This window comes from Ischnura elegans, chromosome 12, assembly GCF_921293095.1.
Source record: "Ischnura elegans chromosome 12, ioIscEleg1.1, whole genome shotgun sequence".
In the NCBI taxonomy this organism is placed as follows: domain Eukaryota; kingdom Metazoa; phylum Arthropoda; class Insecta; order Odonata; family Coenagrionidae; genus Ischnura; species Ischnura elegans.
The window spans coordinates 67,756,424-67,775,382 of record NC_060257.1 but is presented as its reverse complement, the minus strand read 5'-3'; the positions used below and the strand labels follow the sequence as shown (position 1 = coordinate 67,775,382).

Here is an 18,959-nt window from a genome sequence, read left to right as displayed (position 1 = left end):
TGCTTCAATAAAAACCAATTAAGATAAAACCAAATAATTGAAAGCTGAAAGAAACCAGAATAAAACTACAGAACCTAGGATAAAAATTAATTACAAATGTTTTCAAAAAGTGGAGTTTTATATCTTTGATCCTTGTTTACACCAAAAATCAATTATCCCTTGAAATGCAATAATACAGGCTAAACATGGGCAGTGACTGCTATTAATCACTGCAGCCTAATTTTAGATCAAGATATATTTCAAGAAGCACAAAGAGAATCAATTAAAAAGACCTGGTTGCACAGTAAATTAACCCGTACGAGTCAATGCCTACTGTCGGCGTCAAAATGATGTGCCGCTGTACTTTGCAAATTTATGTACGGACTTAAATGCATGCTATTACAATAAATAATACCTCATTTTAAAGGAAATTTTATTATCAATTCTAATTTATTTTTTGCTTCATGAAAAATTCAAAAATCAAGACATGCGAGTGCAATAAATGACTCCGCGCACCACAAAATTAGCCGTTTTGTCAACTTCATGAACTTTGTAACTCAACCGAGGAAAAACTACTACGTCTGCAACATTCATCTTCCACAATAAGTTGCAAAAATTAATTTAAATTAATAAAATGGCTTTTGAGTATCTTTAGAATGCATATTTTGTTGTGAAATAACGAAAATATTTCAACATTATCTAGCCCTACAATTTAGCCCGAAAGAAAAAATAAAATTGATAGAAACACTTCTTGATTTATTAGCAATTATTCTATGATCCGAAAATACATTTTATGCAGTATAGATTACCAATATACAAGCATTAAAAAAATTCCGCCAGAGCGAACGCCCCGAACCTGGTTGGACGTTGTACAAAGTTGTAACCAACATAGGAGTACACGTTATTGATTGATAAGTTGCTAATTTTTATTGACAAATAAAGTTTTTAAAAATTTGTAAATAAGAAAAGAGAATAATATATGGATTAATTCACGAAAAATTAACTTTTAAAATAAAATAAAAACGTCGGGAACTTAGTTGCTAACCTAAACGTAATAAATAGGGGTTGACACATTAGGGTAGATGTAGATAGTGAGGCAGAGACGGTATGTAGACCGTGAGAAACAATGCGGGCAGAGCAAGCGGTGCGAGCGACAGTGCAGACGAGCGGCTTCGTTTCGGTCGCGTGTTGACTGATGCGCAAAAGACGCCCTCAACTGTTTGTTCTCCCGCGAAGCTTACTGATCGCAACCCTTCGCGAGACCCCTTCTCGGCCCAATAAGCTATTGCATGCAAGACGAAGAGCAAAGAGCATTGGAGCGGAATTCTGCACCACTATAGAAACTGTACACGGCCCACTTATTCAACCATCAACCTTGAGACCTCACTGTGAAACTCACGCTCGTTATTCAAGGATTGCTTTAACATGATCGCGGCTATCGCTAAATTTGCCGTTTTTCCCCGAGGGCGTAAATTTTCATGAACATGAAATCGATCCAATCAGTGGCGTATCCAGGAATTTCGTTCGGGGGGGGGGTCAAAAACCAGGGGGCGGAATTTTTTGAAAAACAGGGAATTCAGTAATGGGTTTTTAACTAATTTTATCACTTTTCATAATCGAAAAAACTTCATTTATTAAAGAAAAAATTTTAAAATTCATGATTTTTCAACATTTTGTTTTATTTTATGAAAGAAAATAATTGTGTTTTTATATTCCGGGGGGGGTCCGGACCCCTCGGATCCCCCCCCCTGGCTACGCCACTGGATCCAATCATGTTTGCATTAATGTACACTTTTTGATATAGCTGAAAATGATGAATTTCAACAAATTTTGTAAAACCAATGCGCCAGTATTTAGTAATTAATTAATCCCTTTTCCGCATGCAACCACGTCATACTCGTATTTTCTTCAATAAAAATTATAAATTTAATTCAATATAAATTTAAAAAGTCGCCTATAGCACCTACAAATATACAAATTAGTGCTGCTTTTAGATACGGTAACGATGAAATAATTTATATACTGCTACCATAAACTCGGAGTGAAAGCGTTCATGAATCCTAGGAAAAAATTCGGTATTTCATATTTTTGCAACGTTTCGAATTTATCTTCTGAGTCTTCACCACACTATTTCTATACCGCCATGATGTCTTGCTTCGGTTTTATTTCTTTGGAAACAGAATACAGCGGGAGGAAAACAAGCGTCTCCTTCGAAGAGAGCAGGCTCCGATTTCTTCAAATCCTGAGCCAGTTATTTCATTCTACAAAATTTTCACCGAACATTTTTAAAAATATATTTAGTACATCTAGTACATATGTTATTCAATTTATTAATCATCATTATTGGTAAACAATCCTAAGATTTTTTGACGCAGCTCTCCACTTCATTCTCCAACCAGCTAACCTTTTCTACTTATTTCAGCTAACCTAACCAATCTTCGGATGGATGATTGTTATGTTAAGATAATAATACAAAATACAAACAATTCAGGGCGCTTGGGTTCCAATCGAATGGTTTCGGTTTCCAATCCCGGGTGAACCCTTCGGACACCCTCAAATAAAATCCTCGAAGTGTAAAGTGGCACAGGGAAAGTTAATGCCCCCCATGAAACTGAATGTGTTATGTTCACGCGCCTGCAGCTAAGTCTGGGGTGAGCTCTACTCTCACCAGTTCAATTGTCGACGAGTTTACTTTGTGGAAATACACTGCAAGGAAACAGCCGTAGTTATTTTTCACATACTACCGGTTTCAACGCTCACACTTCATTCACAATAGCTGCCTTCGTCTCTTTCTACCCTCACCAGTGGCGTAGCCAGGGGGTACGGGAGGGCCCTCCTAGACCGATTAATTTTAGCATAAAAATACTAACCTATAAAACAAATTTATTTTACCCTAACAATGTGTATGGTATGGTATTTGGAGGAGGCGACCGACAGCTGAGGTCATTTGCGCCATGAGGGAAGATTGTGGAAGGAAGGGTGGAGTGAAACCCGGCGTCGGCGTTAGCCTGCTCTTAACGAAAGGCGCCAAGGGGGACCACGGCTTAACGTCCCATCCGACGGACGGAGTGTTGCGCTTGAAATGTCCTCCACACAACATCCAAGCAGGGATCGGGCTGTCTCTGAAAATTCTCTGCCACTGGTGGGATTTGAACCCGAGCCCGCCGGGTGGGAAGCCAACACTCTAGCCACCACACCAACCCGATCCCCACTCTAACAATGTGTTTTAGCGAAAAAAACTCCCAGACAACTCATCATTTGTGTGTAATTTAAGTGCCAAAATAGCATAAAATGTGATTTCTATATCTAAAAAGTTTCACATTTTTCTCCCGTCCCCCCGAGTTGTGTCCCCCCCCCCCAATACATCGTCCTGGATACGGCCCAGACCCTCACCCATTCGAACCAACCTTCGGGTTGAAAAGCTGAGTGTGCGAAGACGTGAGGAAACATGACAAAATACGACCAGTCTCCATAGAGAGGCGGCCTTTTTCGAGTAAGTGTCGCTGCACCCATATCTCCGCGTCCAGTCCACCGACATCCGGCCCCTCCCACACCCGAGCCCACCTCAAGTCGTGGGAAGACTGTCGACGTGCGCCGTCATTCGGAAAAAACGAGAGGTCGTCCGAGAGACGAGGAAGCCGAAATTGCTTTCGCCAGGATGGACGGGCGCCTCGAAATACTTCGCCGCGAAGACACAGGGGAGCACCCGATGGGAAAAAGTTTGTACCCGTCTTGAGGCGATCTCTCATAGTGCCACCCTAAACACTAAACGTGGTCAAATTCAAATTCGCCTTCCCTACTGATAAATGATACTTAACAGGCCATCTACATCTATGCAAAGGGTTTACACTGTACTTGAGAATGATTTGAGTTTTTTTCCCTTTACCTTGCATTGATAATAGATATCGATATAAAATGAAAACGATGGTTGGCAAGGAGACTAAATTTTCACTGAATAACCATATTGTTAATAAGGTATGACGCTGAAAATTTCGGACAGTTAAGTTCAATAATGTAGGAGAGAATGAAACCTATCGATATATCTTCATATCGATATATCTACATAAGGTAAGGTAGCACATCAAAATAATTTATATTTATGAACAGTACATTGATTTTTTAACATCTTGGTAAAAGACATATCCCAATTGCTATGAAAATTTGTCTGTAAAAGGGATCTATCGAATGCAAACTTGTATCGATTATAAATTCGACTCTAATTACTGCATAAGTTTACTTTCACTTTTATCTTATTTTGTTTTCTTAATTTTACCTTTCAGCAAGAGTTTTAGTCCCTTGCTTTTATAAATAAGAAATACATATGGGAAATATCGAATTTCAGGATTTTCGACATAATTTTTCTTGCTGGTTAATGGATGAAGCGGAATGTCCATCATTGCTAATTGTGACCTCTGTGATAAGGATTATATCCCTAAATTTTTGTTCGTCTCGCAAAAGATGAAACGTATATAGACGATCTCAGTATATCCCCATTTACTTTACATTGTAATTAATTATCGATACGAAATGAAAACCGTGGTTGCCATGTAGCCTATAATATCCTTGTTCCAGTAAGTTCCTTGGTTGTAAACTTTACAGCAAATCAAAGCAGAAACATTCATTCATAATGCCAGTTTTTCCAGAAAATCTTTACAAAATTCCAGGTTAATCTTAGATGATTAGTGCCATATATAGAGAATTTTAAAACACCCAAAATTGCTTAAATATTTTTAAATAATATTGCATTTACGTATTATTTCACGTTCCTAATTTAAAGTCTTGCACTTTGTTATAGAAATTTTACACATAATGTATATATGTTTCACTTGGCACCTCAAGACTTGTAGAGTAATATAGATAAATATATTTTTTCATAAAAGACAATTTAAAATGTTATCAATACATTGTAAAGCATACATGTACATAAAATAGGCCAGAAAATGGGCGTTGAATTAGCAAAAGTTTATGCGAAATAAATTTTAAACAAAAGATTTTGAAATACCAGGTTGGAGCAAAACTTCATGAATAATTCATGCATAATTCCCGATTATCCCGGTTACTGGACACCCTGACATATTACCCCGCAAGCCGCTTCAACAGGCAAGTGGCGGGGGGTGCTGTAATACCAGCCATTTACACATAAAAAGGAAATTCTCTGACGAAATTACGCTTAGCATTTATTAAATTCGATAAAATCTTCTCGGGTTTGGCACCGGGTAAGGCTTAAATTTCAACGTTTCGATGAGAGACTTCCTCATCGTCATTAGGGTAACAGTTAAACAATTTGGGCTCCGAGGTGCACATGCTCACCAATAATTGCACCACCGCACAGTGGGCGGAAATGGGAAAAAGCCGGACAAAATTACAAAATGGCTTTTTTTGAGTTATTAACTTGAAACTTCGCAGGTATACTCAGAAATGATTGAAATTTATGGATATATACTTCATTTGACATAGATTTTACCCGTTACTGAGATACAGAGGCTCAAACGTGAGCAAATTTCCATAAAAACGCCCGTTTTCAATTTTCTCTGAAAATCTTCCAAAGTAAGTGGATGGTGAAGTTATGGGTGGATTCTTGCGAAATAAAAAACCACATAATCTGTTGGCATGGTGTTTTTTCTTTAATTTTCCGTAATCTTAAAGAATACCGTCCAGAAATTCTTACCGTGCAGTAACAAAATGGCGGATACTGTTTTTTCGACAAAGTTTTACATTTAGGTAGAGTTTCAAATAGGTTTTCGGCAAGGTCGCGCGGAGTAACTTATATGAGAGCATTTTTTGAAGATTTCTTAAGGTTTTCATGCAGTTTTCTTTGTAATAAGTTTGCGTCGCCGGAAATGACATTGATTTTTCGACCGCGCGGCAGGGTTCGTCTCCGCGCGTCGGGAGTTGGATTAGCCGCGACGCGGTAAGGTTATTGAAGCTGTATGGGTTTTAACGCTCACCATTCACCGTTTTTATGTTTTTCTTCAAGACACCGATTTTCAAATGGTCTATGGTGAAGACAGTGGAGGTTTTTCATGCGATGTAATTGCACGTGTCATCGAAGTTGATTCCGTTTTCTTTGGATACGATCGAAGACCATACTTCTATTAAAAGCGTTCAAACCTCGAAAAAGTGAGTTGTTTTCCTGGGACTCATACAAAAAGACCTACCAGAAAGATACCAGCTGAGACCCTTATACCTTCTTCACTCTCCGATCCCTGACCCTCAGGATTCTACTTCGAAAACGGTCGTTTTATGACACCGCGGAGTGGAGCCTTTGAATGTCTTAACTTATTTCCACGGGAACTTCTAGCTTTTTTAAAATGTGTATCATACCCTCAGTTCTACTTTGACTTATAGATTACCATGTCTTTTACACATTTACCATACGTTCTTCCCCGTGTACTCATTAGGACATTGGAACACCATAGGTTCGACAAATTTATTATTTCTTAATTTTAAATAGGCTCCATCCGCCACTCAATAGATAATGCCAATGAAGTAATGAAATAATATTGGAATTGGGAAAAAAAATAATCACTCGGAAAAAAAATATTTGCTGCATTATTTATCGCGGAGGCTGAATTTAAGACAAGACCCTGATGCTCTGAAATTTCTCAATGACTTCCTGACATACAAAAGTTGGCTCGCTGAATCTATAACATTTCCAGAATTTGTTATGCATCACTTACCCGATACTTCAACGACAGCAGGTTGGTATTGTATTTTTCTAAAAATATATTCCTCTCAAATTGATTGAATTAAATAAAATTCCCCCTGTAACTTCATGTTACAAAATTCATATTATATTTGCTATGCATTCCCGGGCGGCCAAAAAAATGTCGCACCTCATGTATTATATCACGCAGAAGAAAATTCAAACTTTAAAAACTACTGCTGGGCTTGCTCTCGCGGCATCTGTGAGTTTGAGAGAGAGGGGAGACACTGCAGCAGCTCACCTAATTGCAGAAATAACAACTACGACCCCTACTCGGGCCATGAGAGTTTTTTCAAAGTGGAGGACGAGTGAAAAGGTCCACACTGAGATGACAGTGGAAGAGGCACTGTCATTGATGATTGCGTCTGAGTTGACCAAGAGTCAATATCGGTCTTTCCGTTGGACAGCTCTGAGCCATGGACACGATTTGTATCCCGGATACGACAGAATAGCGCTAACAAAAAAAGGACTTTTATAACGAAAGAATTAAAATAACCGAGACCATGTGCGAAGTAAACCTTCAAGCACCACTGACCCACACCATATCGAGAACAATAGCCTGCTTAGCTACCACTTCCACCTCTCAAGAATTAAAATGTGTGATGAACTACACATTAATCTCTAAGTACGGTTTTGATGGAAGTTTGGGCCACTCTCAATATAAACAAATGTGGCAACAAGTGGATGCTGTAGACGAATTCCTATTCATGAGTTCCCTTGTATCTCTTAGTTTGATTAACGACGCTACAGGTAACGACTCAAGTCTTATTTCCACTTCCTCTTGGCTAATTACATTTATCTCTAAACTTTTGATAAAAAATTTAACTTCCACCAGAGGCACTTCTCACACCTGGGCTCTACAATTTAGGTGACACTATCTGGGAAAATCCACGGCCGACGTCGACACGATTTTGTCATCCCATCCGCTTTAGGTGAAAAAAAGAGACGAAAGAAGTTACAAAATCAGAGACATTACCTATATTGAAAGGCAAGTGGATGGCGTTAATGATCAGGAATTTACACGATCAAGTTCTGTTTACTTCTGACAATGATCAACGGAAAAGTAATGCTTATATTGCTCACCTTATTTTCCTAATTTTTTCTTAATCTTAAAACCCATATAATTTATCATCCTACAGGAAAGTATAGTCATTTCGAAATTAAGAAAAGCGATAGTTTTTAGTTTGCAACACACTGACGGACAGCTGAATCATGAGGTTCTAAATCTGCGGAGCAAGAGCGTCGGGTATGATTAACTTAGGAGATGTAAAATATCGTACACCTGATATTGATAAATATTCTGTTGGTTTGTGTACGCTGCACTGCCACATACGATTTTCTGAATGCATATTGTATTTAACTAATAACTTCAGGCTTTACTTTGTGAAACCTCTCCATATTGGGAGTAAGGAAATAAAACTTTGTAAGGTTCACTGTTATTTAATTATGGGCACGACCCGGGTTTCGTAACTTGGTTACATCGTCAGGTCATCGTCAACCTGACGATGTAACCAAGTTACGAAACCCGGGTCGTGCCCATAATTAAATAACAGTGAACCTTACAAAGTTTTATTTCCTTACTTCCAACATATTGTATATGTCGTATCGATTGGAATTTAAACAGTGCCATTTGATAATTTAAGCTGTAATTTATTTTCGTTAGGAAAGGAATGCTAAGAAATTTTTCAGCAAAAATTAGTAATATAAATTAAAATAACTATTTTGAAAAAGATGTTCGGGGATTTATTGAAAAACGTACTTACAGGCAATTGGAAGTTTGAAATCTCTACGCTCCACAAACAAATTCAAGTCACTTTCACAAATTCTGCGCACTCAAGAGAACTTAACTTTCCTACACCACAGTCGAAGTAGAACTGAGGGTATGACACACGTTTTAAAAAAGCTAGAAGTTCCGATGAATTGTCTACCTAAACTACCCTATCTTCATCGTATCTGCTTCAACAACTTTCTAGTACTTACTGTAGGTGCCGAACATGAGATTGTCACGCGATCCATAATTTTCGTCCATAAAATTTAGATTATTTAGTTGCCATCAGATGTTATGCCCTAGCTTCATGATAAGTAGTTATGTTAAGTCACTGAACACTGTATTATTAGCCATATTTATGAATATTATTCTCTGCTTCTAAAGAAGAAAACATTTTATGGATATAAAGTAGAACTGAGGGTATGATACACATTTTAAAAAAGCTAGAAGTTCCCGTGGAAATAAGTTAAGACATTCAAAGGCTCCACTCCGCGGTGTCATAAAACGACCGTTTTCGAAGTAGAATCCTGAGGGTCAGGGATCGGAGAGTGAAGAAGGTATAAGGGTCTCAGCTGGTATCTTTCTGGTAGGTCTTTTTGTATGAGTCCCAGGAAAACAACTCACTTTTTCGAGGTTTGAACGCTTTTAATAGAAGTATGGTCTTCGATCGTATCCAAAGAAAACGGAATCAACTTCGATGACACGTGCAATTACATCGCATGAAAAACCTCCACTGTCTTCACCATAGACCATTTGAAAATCGGTGTCTTGAAGAAAAACATAAAAACGGTGAATGGTGAGCGTTAAAACCCATACAGCTTCAATAACCTTACCGCGTCGCGGCTAATCCAACTCCCGACGCGCGGAGACGAACCCTGCCGCGCGGTCGAAAAATCAATGTCATTTCCGGCGACGCAAACTTATTACAAAGAAAACTGCATGAAAACCTTAAGAAATCTTCAAAAAATGCTCTCATATAAGTTACTCCGCGCGACCTTGCCGAAAACCTATTTGAAACTCTACCTAAATGTAAAACTTTGTCGAAAAACAGTATCCGCCATTTTGTTACTGCACGGTAAGAATTTCTGGACGGTATTCTTTAAGATTACGGAAAATTAAAGAAAAAACACCATGCCAACAGATTATGTGGTTTTTTATTTCGCAAGAATCCACCCATAACTTCACCATCCACTTACTTTGGAAGATTTTCAGAGAAAATTGAAAACGGGCGTTTTTATGGAAATTTGCTCACGTTTGAGCCTCTGTATCTCAGTAACGGGTAAAATCTATGTCAAATGAAGTATATATCCATAAATTTCAATCATTTCTGAGTATACCTGCGAAGTTTCAAGTTAATAACTCAAAAAAAGCCATTTTGTAATTTTGTCCGACTTTTTCCCATTTCCGCCCACTGTGCACCGGTCGCACTTCACGAACGAAGTTTTTCGAAGAAATACGAGATCGGGCGTGATTTTGGAAATTTCTTCATGTTTGGTGCCCTGTATCTTAGCAACGGATGGTATCTATGATCAATGACGTATTGTGTCGTGATCATCAATTATTTGTGAGCATATATACCAAGTTTCAAGTCTCTAACTTAAAAAAAGCAATTTTGGACTTTTATCCGGCTCCGGCTTTTTCTGATTTCGGACCACTGTGCGTTGGCCTTGAACGGCGTTACCCGATTCCAAACCCCCATAAGATTTTATCAATAGTATTTGCCGGGAAAGCCAACGATCTTTATTAATCGTTCGGGAAAAAATGACGAAATATTTTTCCTCTAAAGTTACAAATGATTAAAAATAGAAAAATTAAAAATTGAATAAGGTATCAAATATCTTAAGCAGAGTCTTAGTTATAAAAAACAATAATCATGGCTCTGTGGCATTTTGGTCAGCATAAAAAAAACTCCTATGATTTAAGGAACGTGTTTTTTGTATTTCTAAAAAAAAATAAAATGCGCATTAATCACACAACTTTTTTCCGCATCTTGAGGCATTTAATTCGACGTAAAAATAGACCTTTCAGAAATTTTTATCAAAATCTGGGGCCGAATGAGACAAAATTTTGTAGCATTAAGGTGGAACGACACAATACATTATATTCATCAAAGGCATAATGACTTTCAAGTTTTCAAAACCAATTTAAAAACACTATTTAACGTGGCTGTCCTAATCTATGAAGAGCAAAACGGTATTAATGTATTGCATCTTTCTTTCCAGAATAAAGCAGAATGTGCCGCCGATTGGATCTCTTCCATGCCACAGTCCTTGGGCTATGCTTGTTCATCGCTGTCGTCGCTTCGGAAGCACAGGCATTGGATGACGAGGACGTGGTCCCACTCCCTAGTAATTCACCTTTCACTAATTATGCTAACAAACATCATTCACTTAATCTGAGATATATGATTTTCTATTCTTGATTACCAAAAAACTGACTGTACCATAAGGTATAAAATATCATGTTTCAAAATTAACAACTTACTACACGTGTTTCTATCAGGTACTGATGATGATTTTATAACAATCGAAACACGTATAGTACCTGAGCTGTTTTAATAACATTTGAGGGCAATACGAAATCTTCGTTGATCATTAGATATGTTGTTCCTGGACATCTCTCCGCAAAAAGTTGACTTTATTATGTTAAAAACTTTGATTTCCTTTGTTAAATGTGATATATACTATACCACATGTGCGGCTTGCAATTTCGACGGCTACGGTGGTTACTAAAAGTTAATGTTCGTTATTTTTCCGGATGTACCCAGAAGAGGTTGCCAATTGGTCTGAAAATGAGATTGGGAAAATGTAAGCTAAATATGATTAACTTAAATCGCGCCTAACCGAGGATAACGTTTGGAAAATACAATTTTAGCAAAATATCAAAAGTTTTCCCCCTCAATATTAAAACCATAAGTTGTATAAGCCTAGTGTCGTAGAATATAAAAGTAAATAGATTTTAAGTTTCACTCAATGCATTTTATCGATAAAACTGACGGATAAGGCATAGTTGGCAAGGATTTGAAAGGGAGGGTAGGGACAAAGAGTATATACCTTTCCAAGAAACTGTTTACTTCCCTATCTCTCTTTCGCATGCCGACTTAATCCCTCAATGCTTCAATATCCGAAGCATACTTCTTTAACGTAGAATGGCTCGGACAAAAATCTAATTGTTACCATCTTCACTGGATTTATGCGTTAAACGGTCAAGTCGATCGAGCCATTATCCTGGTAATAATGTTTTAGGTCAATGCTGACTATTTGCCATGCTTCAAATGACGATTTTTAAGAATTAGTTCTGAAAAAAAAAACTTGATAAATCGACCGCAGTTACCGAGCCTCAGGGTCCCGCGTCGCGTAGCACAGACTTGACGCGCGATCGTAAAATCGTTCCCATTTCCTTGGTCGCTAACTTTTTTCCAAGATTTCTTCGCAGTATTATAAAGAAATTTCTATTTCACACTGTGATGTAAATTTCCCGATTACCATATTTCGTAAACGAAAGATAATGTCAAATTTATTTAAATTTTCACGCGAAAAATGGGTACGCGATTTTGTGTTGTAAAACCATACAGATGTGAACCAAAATCTTCAAAAATGATGAAAAATATAGCCAAAGCATCTGATCTAAGGAATAGTGTGTTTTTTATTCCATAAAAATCATACCACCGCAACACCACCTGCTTAAGTTCAAAGATTTTCGGGGAAAAACGAGATCGCGCGCGTTTTTTTTTAAAATTGGTCATGTTTGAGCTGCTGTATCTCAGCAACGGATCAAATGTATGTAAAATGGCACAGAAATCAGCCATCATTTATGAGTATTTATGCTAAGTTTTAAGTCTTTATCTAAAAAAAATCCATTTTGGACTTCTGTCCGGCTTTTTTCGATTTCAGACCATTGTGCGTCGCGTTTTCCCGCGCTTTAAATTTTTCACTTTTCAATCAATCGCGAAAAATAGATATCGTAATGTTAAAAAATAGAAGTGTGAAATCCGTACTCCAGAAGTAATTATTTTTCGATTTAGGCATTTAAAAAATAATAGGAAACCACCCTATTGGTGATGATTTTGTAAAATATGTTTCAGAAAGTATTCTAAAATAACTAACCAATTATCTATCAAATATTATTTGAGCTTGCCAAAGCCCAATCCCCTCTTTTCCGCTGCTAAGATCTTTTCAACCACCTTGTTGATATTTATTTTCAGTTTCTTCATGTTCAATGCTAAATAAAGCCAAGTCATGCAGTCGAGCTTGAGTCATGGTATTCCTCATTTATGACTTAATTAATTTAAGTTTACAAAAACTTCTCTCGGCTATCGCTGTTACAACGGGTAGCATCGAATTAAGCTGCAATGCAGTGGACAGGTCAGAAAGGCAACTCATAAAGCAGCTTTTGTCTTCAAACAGTAAATCCATTATTTCTAAAATGCATTTTTTGCAATTTCTACAGCCATAAGAGTTTTAAAAGAGTTTTTACTTATAAACAAGTTATTTAAACTGGTTATTATTTTTTCCCTGCTTGTCACGAGGTCCCTTTGGGCCGCCCCCCCCCCTGCCGCCCCCGCGCCGCCGCGGGGTCTGCGGAGCCATTATCGCCGCCACTGTACCTAAAGCCCTACCCCCTCACTGGATCCGCCCATGAACATTGTTACGTTATCCTGATGGCCTTTCGTTCCTCAACAGCCGACTACTACACCTACTACGAGCCTTCTGCCAACCGCGAGGAGGACTTGGAACGACTATACGACTTCCTGGCCGGCCTCCTGCGGAACGAGGCAGGAGGAGGGGGCGGGGACAGCGGCCGAGGCCTCGTTTACGAAGAGGGCGGTGACGAGGAGTGGGAGGGAAGTCCGCCAGATGGCAGCTCGGTCGCGGAACCGGAAGGACGGTGGGTTGGCAAGAGAAATGCCCGCTATTCGGGACGCTACACGTGGAAGAGACGATCGGGTAACACGATCGCCGGAGGCAGGACGACGACGAGCGATTCCCGCGGGAGGTACATGTGCAATCCGACCAGGGAGGACATTTTCCAGCTGTTGGTAGCACTGCACGAGGCGAGAGAGGGCAACTCGAGGCGCATCGTCAACTTCTGCAACCGGAAGAGGCCGGCCAGCGCCATCTACACAAACATCCGCTTCCTGGGTAAGCGCAGAAAGTGAAGAGGACAAGAGGGACGACAACGACCGACACAGCAGTAAAGATTCGACTGTGGTAATAGTTAAATTTCCCATCAAATCCATAACCATTATGCAAAATTAAACAACAAATGAACTGAAACTTTGTATACCACAGGTTATCATACACCAGTGGCCGACCCTTTTTATCTCTCAAGACCTAGTAAGAGTGTCAAATGTACTTAGGTACAAGTGTCTGAACATTAAGATAGTCAATCAAGGCAGTAGCAAGTTGGGGAGTGGGGTGAAGGGTTCAAACTCCCCTCATAAAGTGTTAGGTACCCCTTCAATAAAATCAACCAAAAAAAATGTTTCTCCATGTGGCCTCGTGGTGAACGGATTATCCAGACAGGATCTCTAGTACCTATTCAGTCTACTGAGTATACCGCATACATAAATACTCAGATGAGTAGACTAGTACCTCCTGACCAGAGGCGGACACTCAAATGCCTGTGTGTGCACTTTGACGAACACAGCGCAGGTGACTGAGCGAATACCCCGGCTTATCCAAATTTTTTGTCCGAATATTTATGTACCTAGCCGAATGATTAGGTACTCCAGTTTTAATCTGGATAATCCAGTATCGAAACTATACTTGAATACATGTTTAAGAAAATTTTGCAACTTGCTACCGGTTACGATATGCCCCATTAGTAAGGCATCATTAATGGCTAGTCAGATGCCCAGGCAGTGAGTCACACACTGGTTGTCATATAGTGCATATCACCACATATAACATTTTTTATCAAATGACCCTTTTTCATTAAAATTTTATTTTTCTACACTTGAAAATCCAAAGCTTATTCTTTAAATGATGCAAAATGGCGCCACGTGTTAACTTAAGTTCTTAAATAAACTTTTTTAAAGATAATGAGCATTGACTTCGAACCCAGGATTCCATAATGGCAGAGGTCCATTTAGCAATGGGAGAAATGCATTAGCAACGTTAACCATGGTTTGTTTTAAAACACATTCCCCGAACATCTTCAAAGCTATCACTTCCACATTTTCACATGAATATATGTATGTTACAATATGTAATATTTATTCATGTAAAATATCAAAGTAACTGTTGTATTCGCCCCCAATTAATACAAAAAATGCTATTCATCCCAAATTCCTGTCAAGAGGTCTCGAGCCGATTTGGCAATCAATGTAGTTCTCTTAACCAATTTTAAGTTAATATTTAAAATATTGTATGTAGTTGTTATTAGTGACATTTCTTAACAATTAAATTCTGAATTTGTAATCAGCATCGAATTTTATATTATTTAAAAATTATTATCTCTTATGGATATCTTTAAAGATATCCATAAGAGATAATATATAATTATAACCAGTAGATAACTCATTGCCTGCAAAGCTGTACCCAGTACTAGGCGAAAAGAGATAAGAAGGGTCAATCGTAATATATCATAAGGGTCAGCCTGAGGCTTGTTCAGCCTCCAATCAACTTACCTGTGGTATACTTGGTATGGGTAATTTATTTCAAAGAGAATTTTTTCATTTTATTTTTATGTGATGGTGGCCGTGTGAAAATCGGGATCTTAAGACTGATTCTCCACAGCAAAACAAAATGAAACAATTTTCTTTGAAGAGATATGATTCAAATTTGTATCTTTTAACAGTCTTCATTTGGAATACTTTACACTATGTACTATTCTACATAATGTTTTTGTAAATTCTCTCATTCATTCGCCTTCATTTTTTCACTTTTATGCAGTAATTCATCAAAATAAAATTAATGGGACTGGCAAACAAACACATCAAAATTTTTACTACTTTAATTTATGATCCACTTGACAGGTACTTAATTTGAAGCAACTATTTCAATGGTAGCCATCATTGAAAACTTTCAATCAGTTTCCAAACTAGTCATACCTAAGAGGCATTGATAAAAAAAAACTTGACATATTTTGAGTGATTGAATGCTCATATCGTGTGAACAAAAATAAATAATACTACTTTTAAATTATATTACTGTGGAATAATGTTTATCTTCCAATTACTAAAGTGTGTATTTGTCAATTATATATTGCTGAGGCATTGAAGACATTAGGTACTATTTCAATGCAATTGGGCATGGTCAATGTGCAAATGCATAGAGAAAGTGCAGCAATATAAGATGAAGCTAAGTGAGTTTGCTTCCATTCCCAAGGTTAAGGCATCCCAGACTAAGTTTACAGTTGAATCTAGTTACACAGGTTTTTTTTATTTCCCCAATAATCCAAGGTGCCAGTGAGATGCAAAAAAAAAAGCCTCTTGTCTCATCTTCAAGTTTTTTTTTTGAGGTTAAATCACTAGAAGAGATAAGTTCTAAAGCTCAAGAAAGGACTCAAACCTGGAACCCCATTACAGCAAACAAGGCTGCTAATTCTAAAATCACTGAGGCCAGGTTGATATGAATGGCTTTAACTGATTTTCCAACTAATATGAGAAATGGGTTTTCCTGGCCGATTTTCCTGGGTTTAAACTATAGTTGAGGACCTTAAATCCAGACAGCTTGGGACCAAAGGGTTTCTGGATTTCTTGTTTTTCTTGATTTCTGGTCTTCTGTGCAAATGCTTCCATATTTTGTTAACTCATTAATTTATAAATGCGCACAGGCTCTTGTGCTCAATATTTGAGATCCCTACGTGTCCCTGCCTAGGTTTTTAGCATGTGTTCATAGCAGTGGCGGATACAGAAAAAACTCAAGGGGGGGGTGCAACATATCTTGAGTTGTATTTACTTTTATCGTAATAAAAGATGATCAAGTCGCAGGCAAAGTATATGAAAATTTTATTTAATTATAAACATGTAAAAGACAATGCCATCTTATGACATAAAAAAGTTACAATTGTGGTTTTGCAATGTTCGGCAATACAAGCGGACCCGCAAGGGGGGTGCGCGCGCCCCCTGCGCCCCCCTTCTGTATCCGCCACTGGTTCATAGCATGTGTTAACTTCCTACTCGTCCCAGAACAAGGCTAAGAGAGTGGTGCCATGAGGTGGCAAGTCAAAACACTATGCTGAGGAATTTTTAAACGTTCCGGGTTTCTGGTTTTCCGGGTTTCTGGATTCCGGATTTGAGGTCCTCAACTGTATATTTAGCCATTTCCAATTCAAACCAAAATTGGGGGGGGGAATGTAGCAACCAGGTCACTGAATTTTGTGCTAGCCGACGATTTAAATTTTGTCCTTATGCAACGAGATATCACTACAATTCTTTGAGAGGGGAATAAAATGAAAATAGCAATGCTGCTGTCTTTTTTTTATCGACTCATCCAGAGGGAAAATAAATTAACCAAAACATACACACAAATCAATCAGAATGTTAAAGTCTAACTGTATAAAATATATCTTCAACAAGATGTAAAATGGCTGATAAAAAAATAATTCTTCAATATTCCCATTGATATAATGAATTGCTGATATGTTAGATGAAATATTTTAGTTTCTGTCTGTCTGACCTCTACTGATGTGAATCCTTCCCATGTATAATATACATAATGTCATCCAGGAAATTTTCACCATACATATTATGAATAAATATCAAGTGTGAAGCAGCCAAATGACATTGATTTTTAAAGATATGTAGATGCATCATTTATAATTAAACAGTGTAAACAAAATATATGTGGTAGTAGTACCTTCATTACACTTATAGTGAGAAGTCAGAGAAAACAGTGGCTCTCAAAGAGGAGAAAAATCAAGGAGTGCTATGCTTCTAAATTCAATCCAGAGCAATAAAGCATCTTTGAAGCATTAAATAGCTCTGAGCTACTTCCAAGCACCCACTTTGAGGGAAACAGAACAAATGTATTGATGCAATGAGTTCACATATCAGTCGTGAGTCATGCTGCTGGCACAATAAGTAATTGTCTCTCATCTGATTGATAGCAGTCTGCTGCATATTTTAGCCCTCAATTGTCATGTTGGGGTAAGCAGTCATCCCACAGCACTTTATATTCGAATTTTATCTCTTATTTGCCAGCATACAGTTCCTTTGATATGTGTACTCTCCTACCCTAACTCTTCCTACACAATGACAGAATCAATTACAGAATTGGTCATGTTGAACTCCTACTATAACTGGGAAGGCTACACCAATTGGTTACCCAAGGGTTCATCAGGTGAGTAAAGTACCCCCTCACCTTTATTTTCAGAGGAAATGGGAGAACGTGAAAAGAAGAATTCACGAATTTGCATTAATTTTTTCAACATAAAATGTCAACAGTTACATAGCATAGAGCTCCCACAGGACACTTTCACATCCATTAATTAGCAGTGCTTGAATTGGTGTGTACTGTACATATTTCAACCCTGCTGCATGATCAGCTGTGAAATATGCGGAACGGCAGAACACATTCCACAGAATCAAACTACATACATGCCTTTACGTTTCTAAGGCCACCGTGCTGACCACCATGCTATCCACGTTTTTTAATCCCAAGGCAATTCTACCCAAGCACATAGTGCTAGATGCTGGGACTTTGCAGCCCATCTAGGCTTCTAGTCCAGAGAAATTTTTTCCCTAGGCAATTATTGAGAACCTTTGAGTTGCTTTGATTGGAGAAGGGCCAGCTGAGCCAATTCACTCAGCAAGAGCAGGGAAAATAGGGGATATAAGTGCACTAGGCTGACTGGTTTCTAATTTTAGCTTCTACTAGCTTCTAAGTTTCACTGGTTACTATGTTTCCCTTCTACTAGGTGGCAGGCATTTCCAGAACACATCACTTGTAATAATAAGTTTCTGCACATTTCCTAATGCAGGGTTATTGCCTATAACATTAACACATTCAAATTTCCTATCCCACAAAATTTTTGCACTCTCATTTTGATCATTAAAAAATCTTTGCTTGGGTCAGCCGATAACAGCCAACTTCATATATAATTCAAGTTTGCCCATTAACACGTTGTGTACAGATGGCGAGAATTCTCGTCATTTTTTTCCCGAACGTTCCGGACGGATGACGAAGATTCTCGTCATTTAGGCGCGTCAACCTTAACAATTTTAAACCGTACAATATGTATTCGTTAGTACATTTTCAGTTGTTGTTCGTTATCCATAATGAATTGATGCATCATAACGTTTGATTGGGTTAAGTTATATTCTAAACATTAGCTTTTTAACCATGTTTAAACCAAAGGCATAACGCCCTTATAGGCACATATTTCCAACCTCGGCGTTCCTAGGAATTTAAATACCCCGGTACACAATGTGTTAAATACATACAAACTGTTGTTTGAACAGGTTATTCAAAGAAGCTAGTTCTTTGTTCCAATGTACTCCCAGAAAAACATGGCAAAGGTAAGTATGGCAAGAAAAATTGCTTCTGGAATTTGTTTTTA

At 38.1% G+C, this 18,959-nt stretch overlaps 1 protein-coding gene across 1 annotated transcript in view; it reads left to right on the top strand.

Annotated features, from left to right (window-relative positions):
* LOC124169671 overlaps positions 1–15,513 on the top strand; it is a 51,440-nt gene extending 35,927 nt beyond the window's left edge. Inside the window, exons 2-3 of the mRNA XM_046548331.1 lie at positions 10,676–10,801; positions 13,136–15,513. Coding sequence (XP_046404287.1) covers positions 10,687–10,801; positions 13,136–13,611 — 591 coding nt within the window. The 5' untranslated portion in view covers positions 10,676–10,686 and the 3' untranslated portion in view covers positions 13,612–15,513. The remainder of the gene's footprint in view (positions 1–10,675; positions 10,802–13,135) is intronic.
* Positions 15,514–18,959: the final 3,446 nt, after the last annotated feature.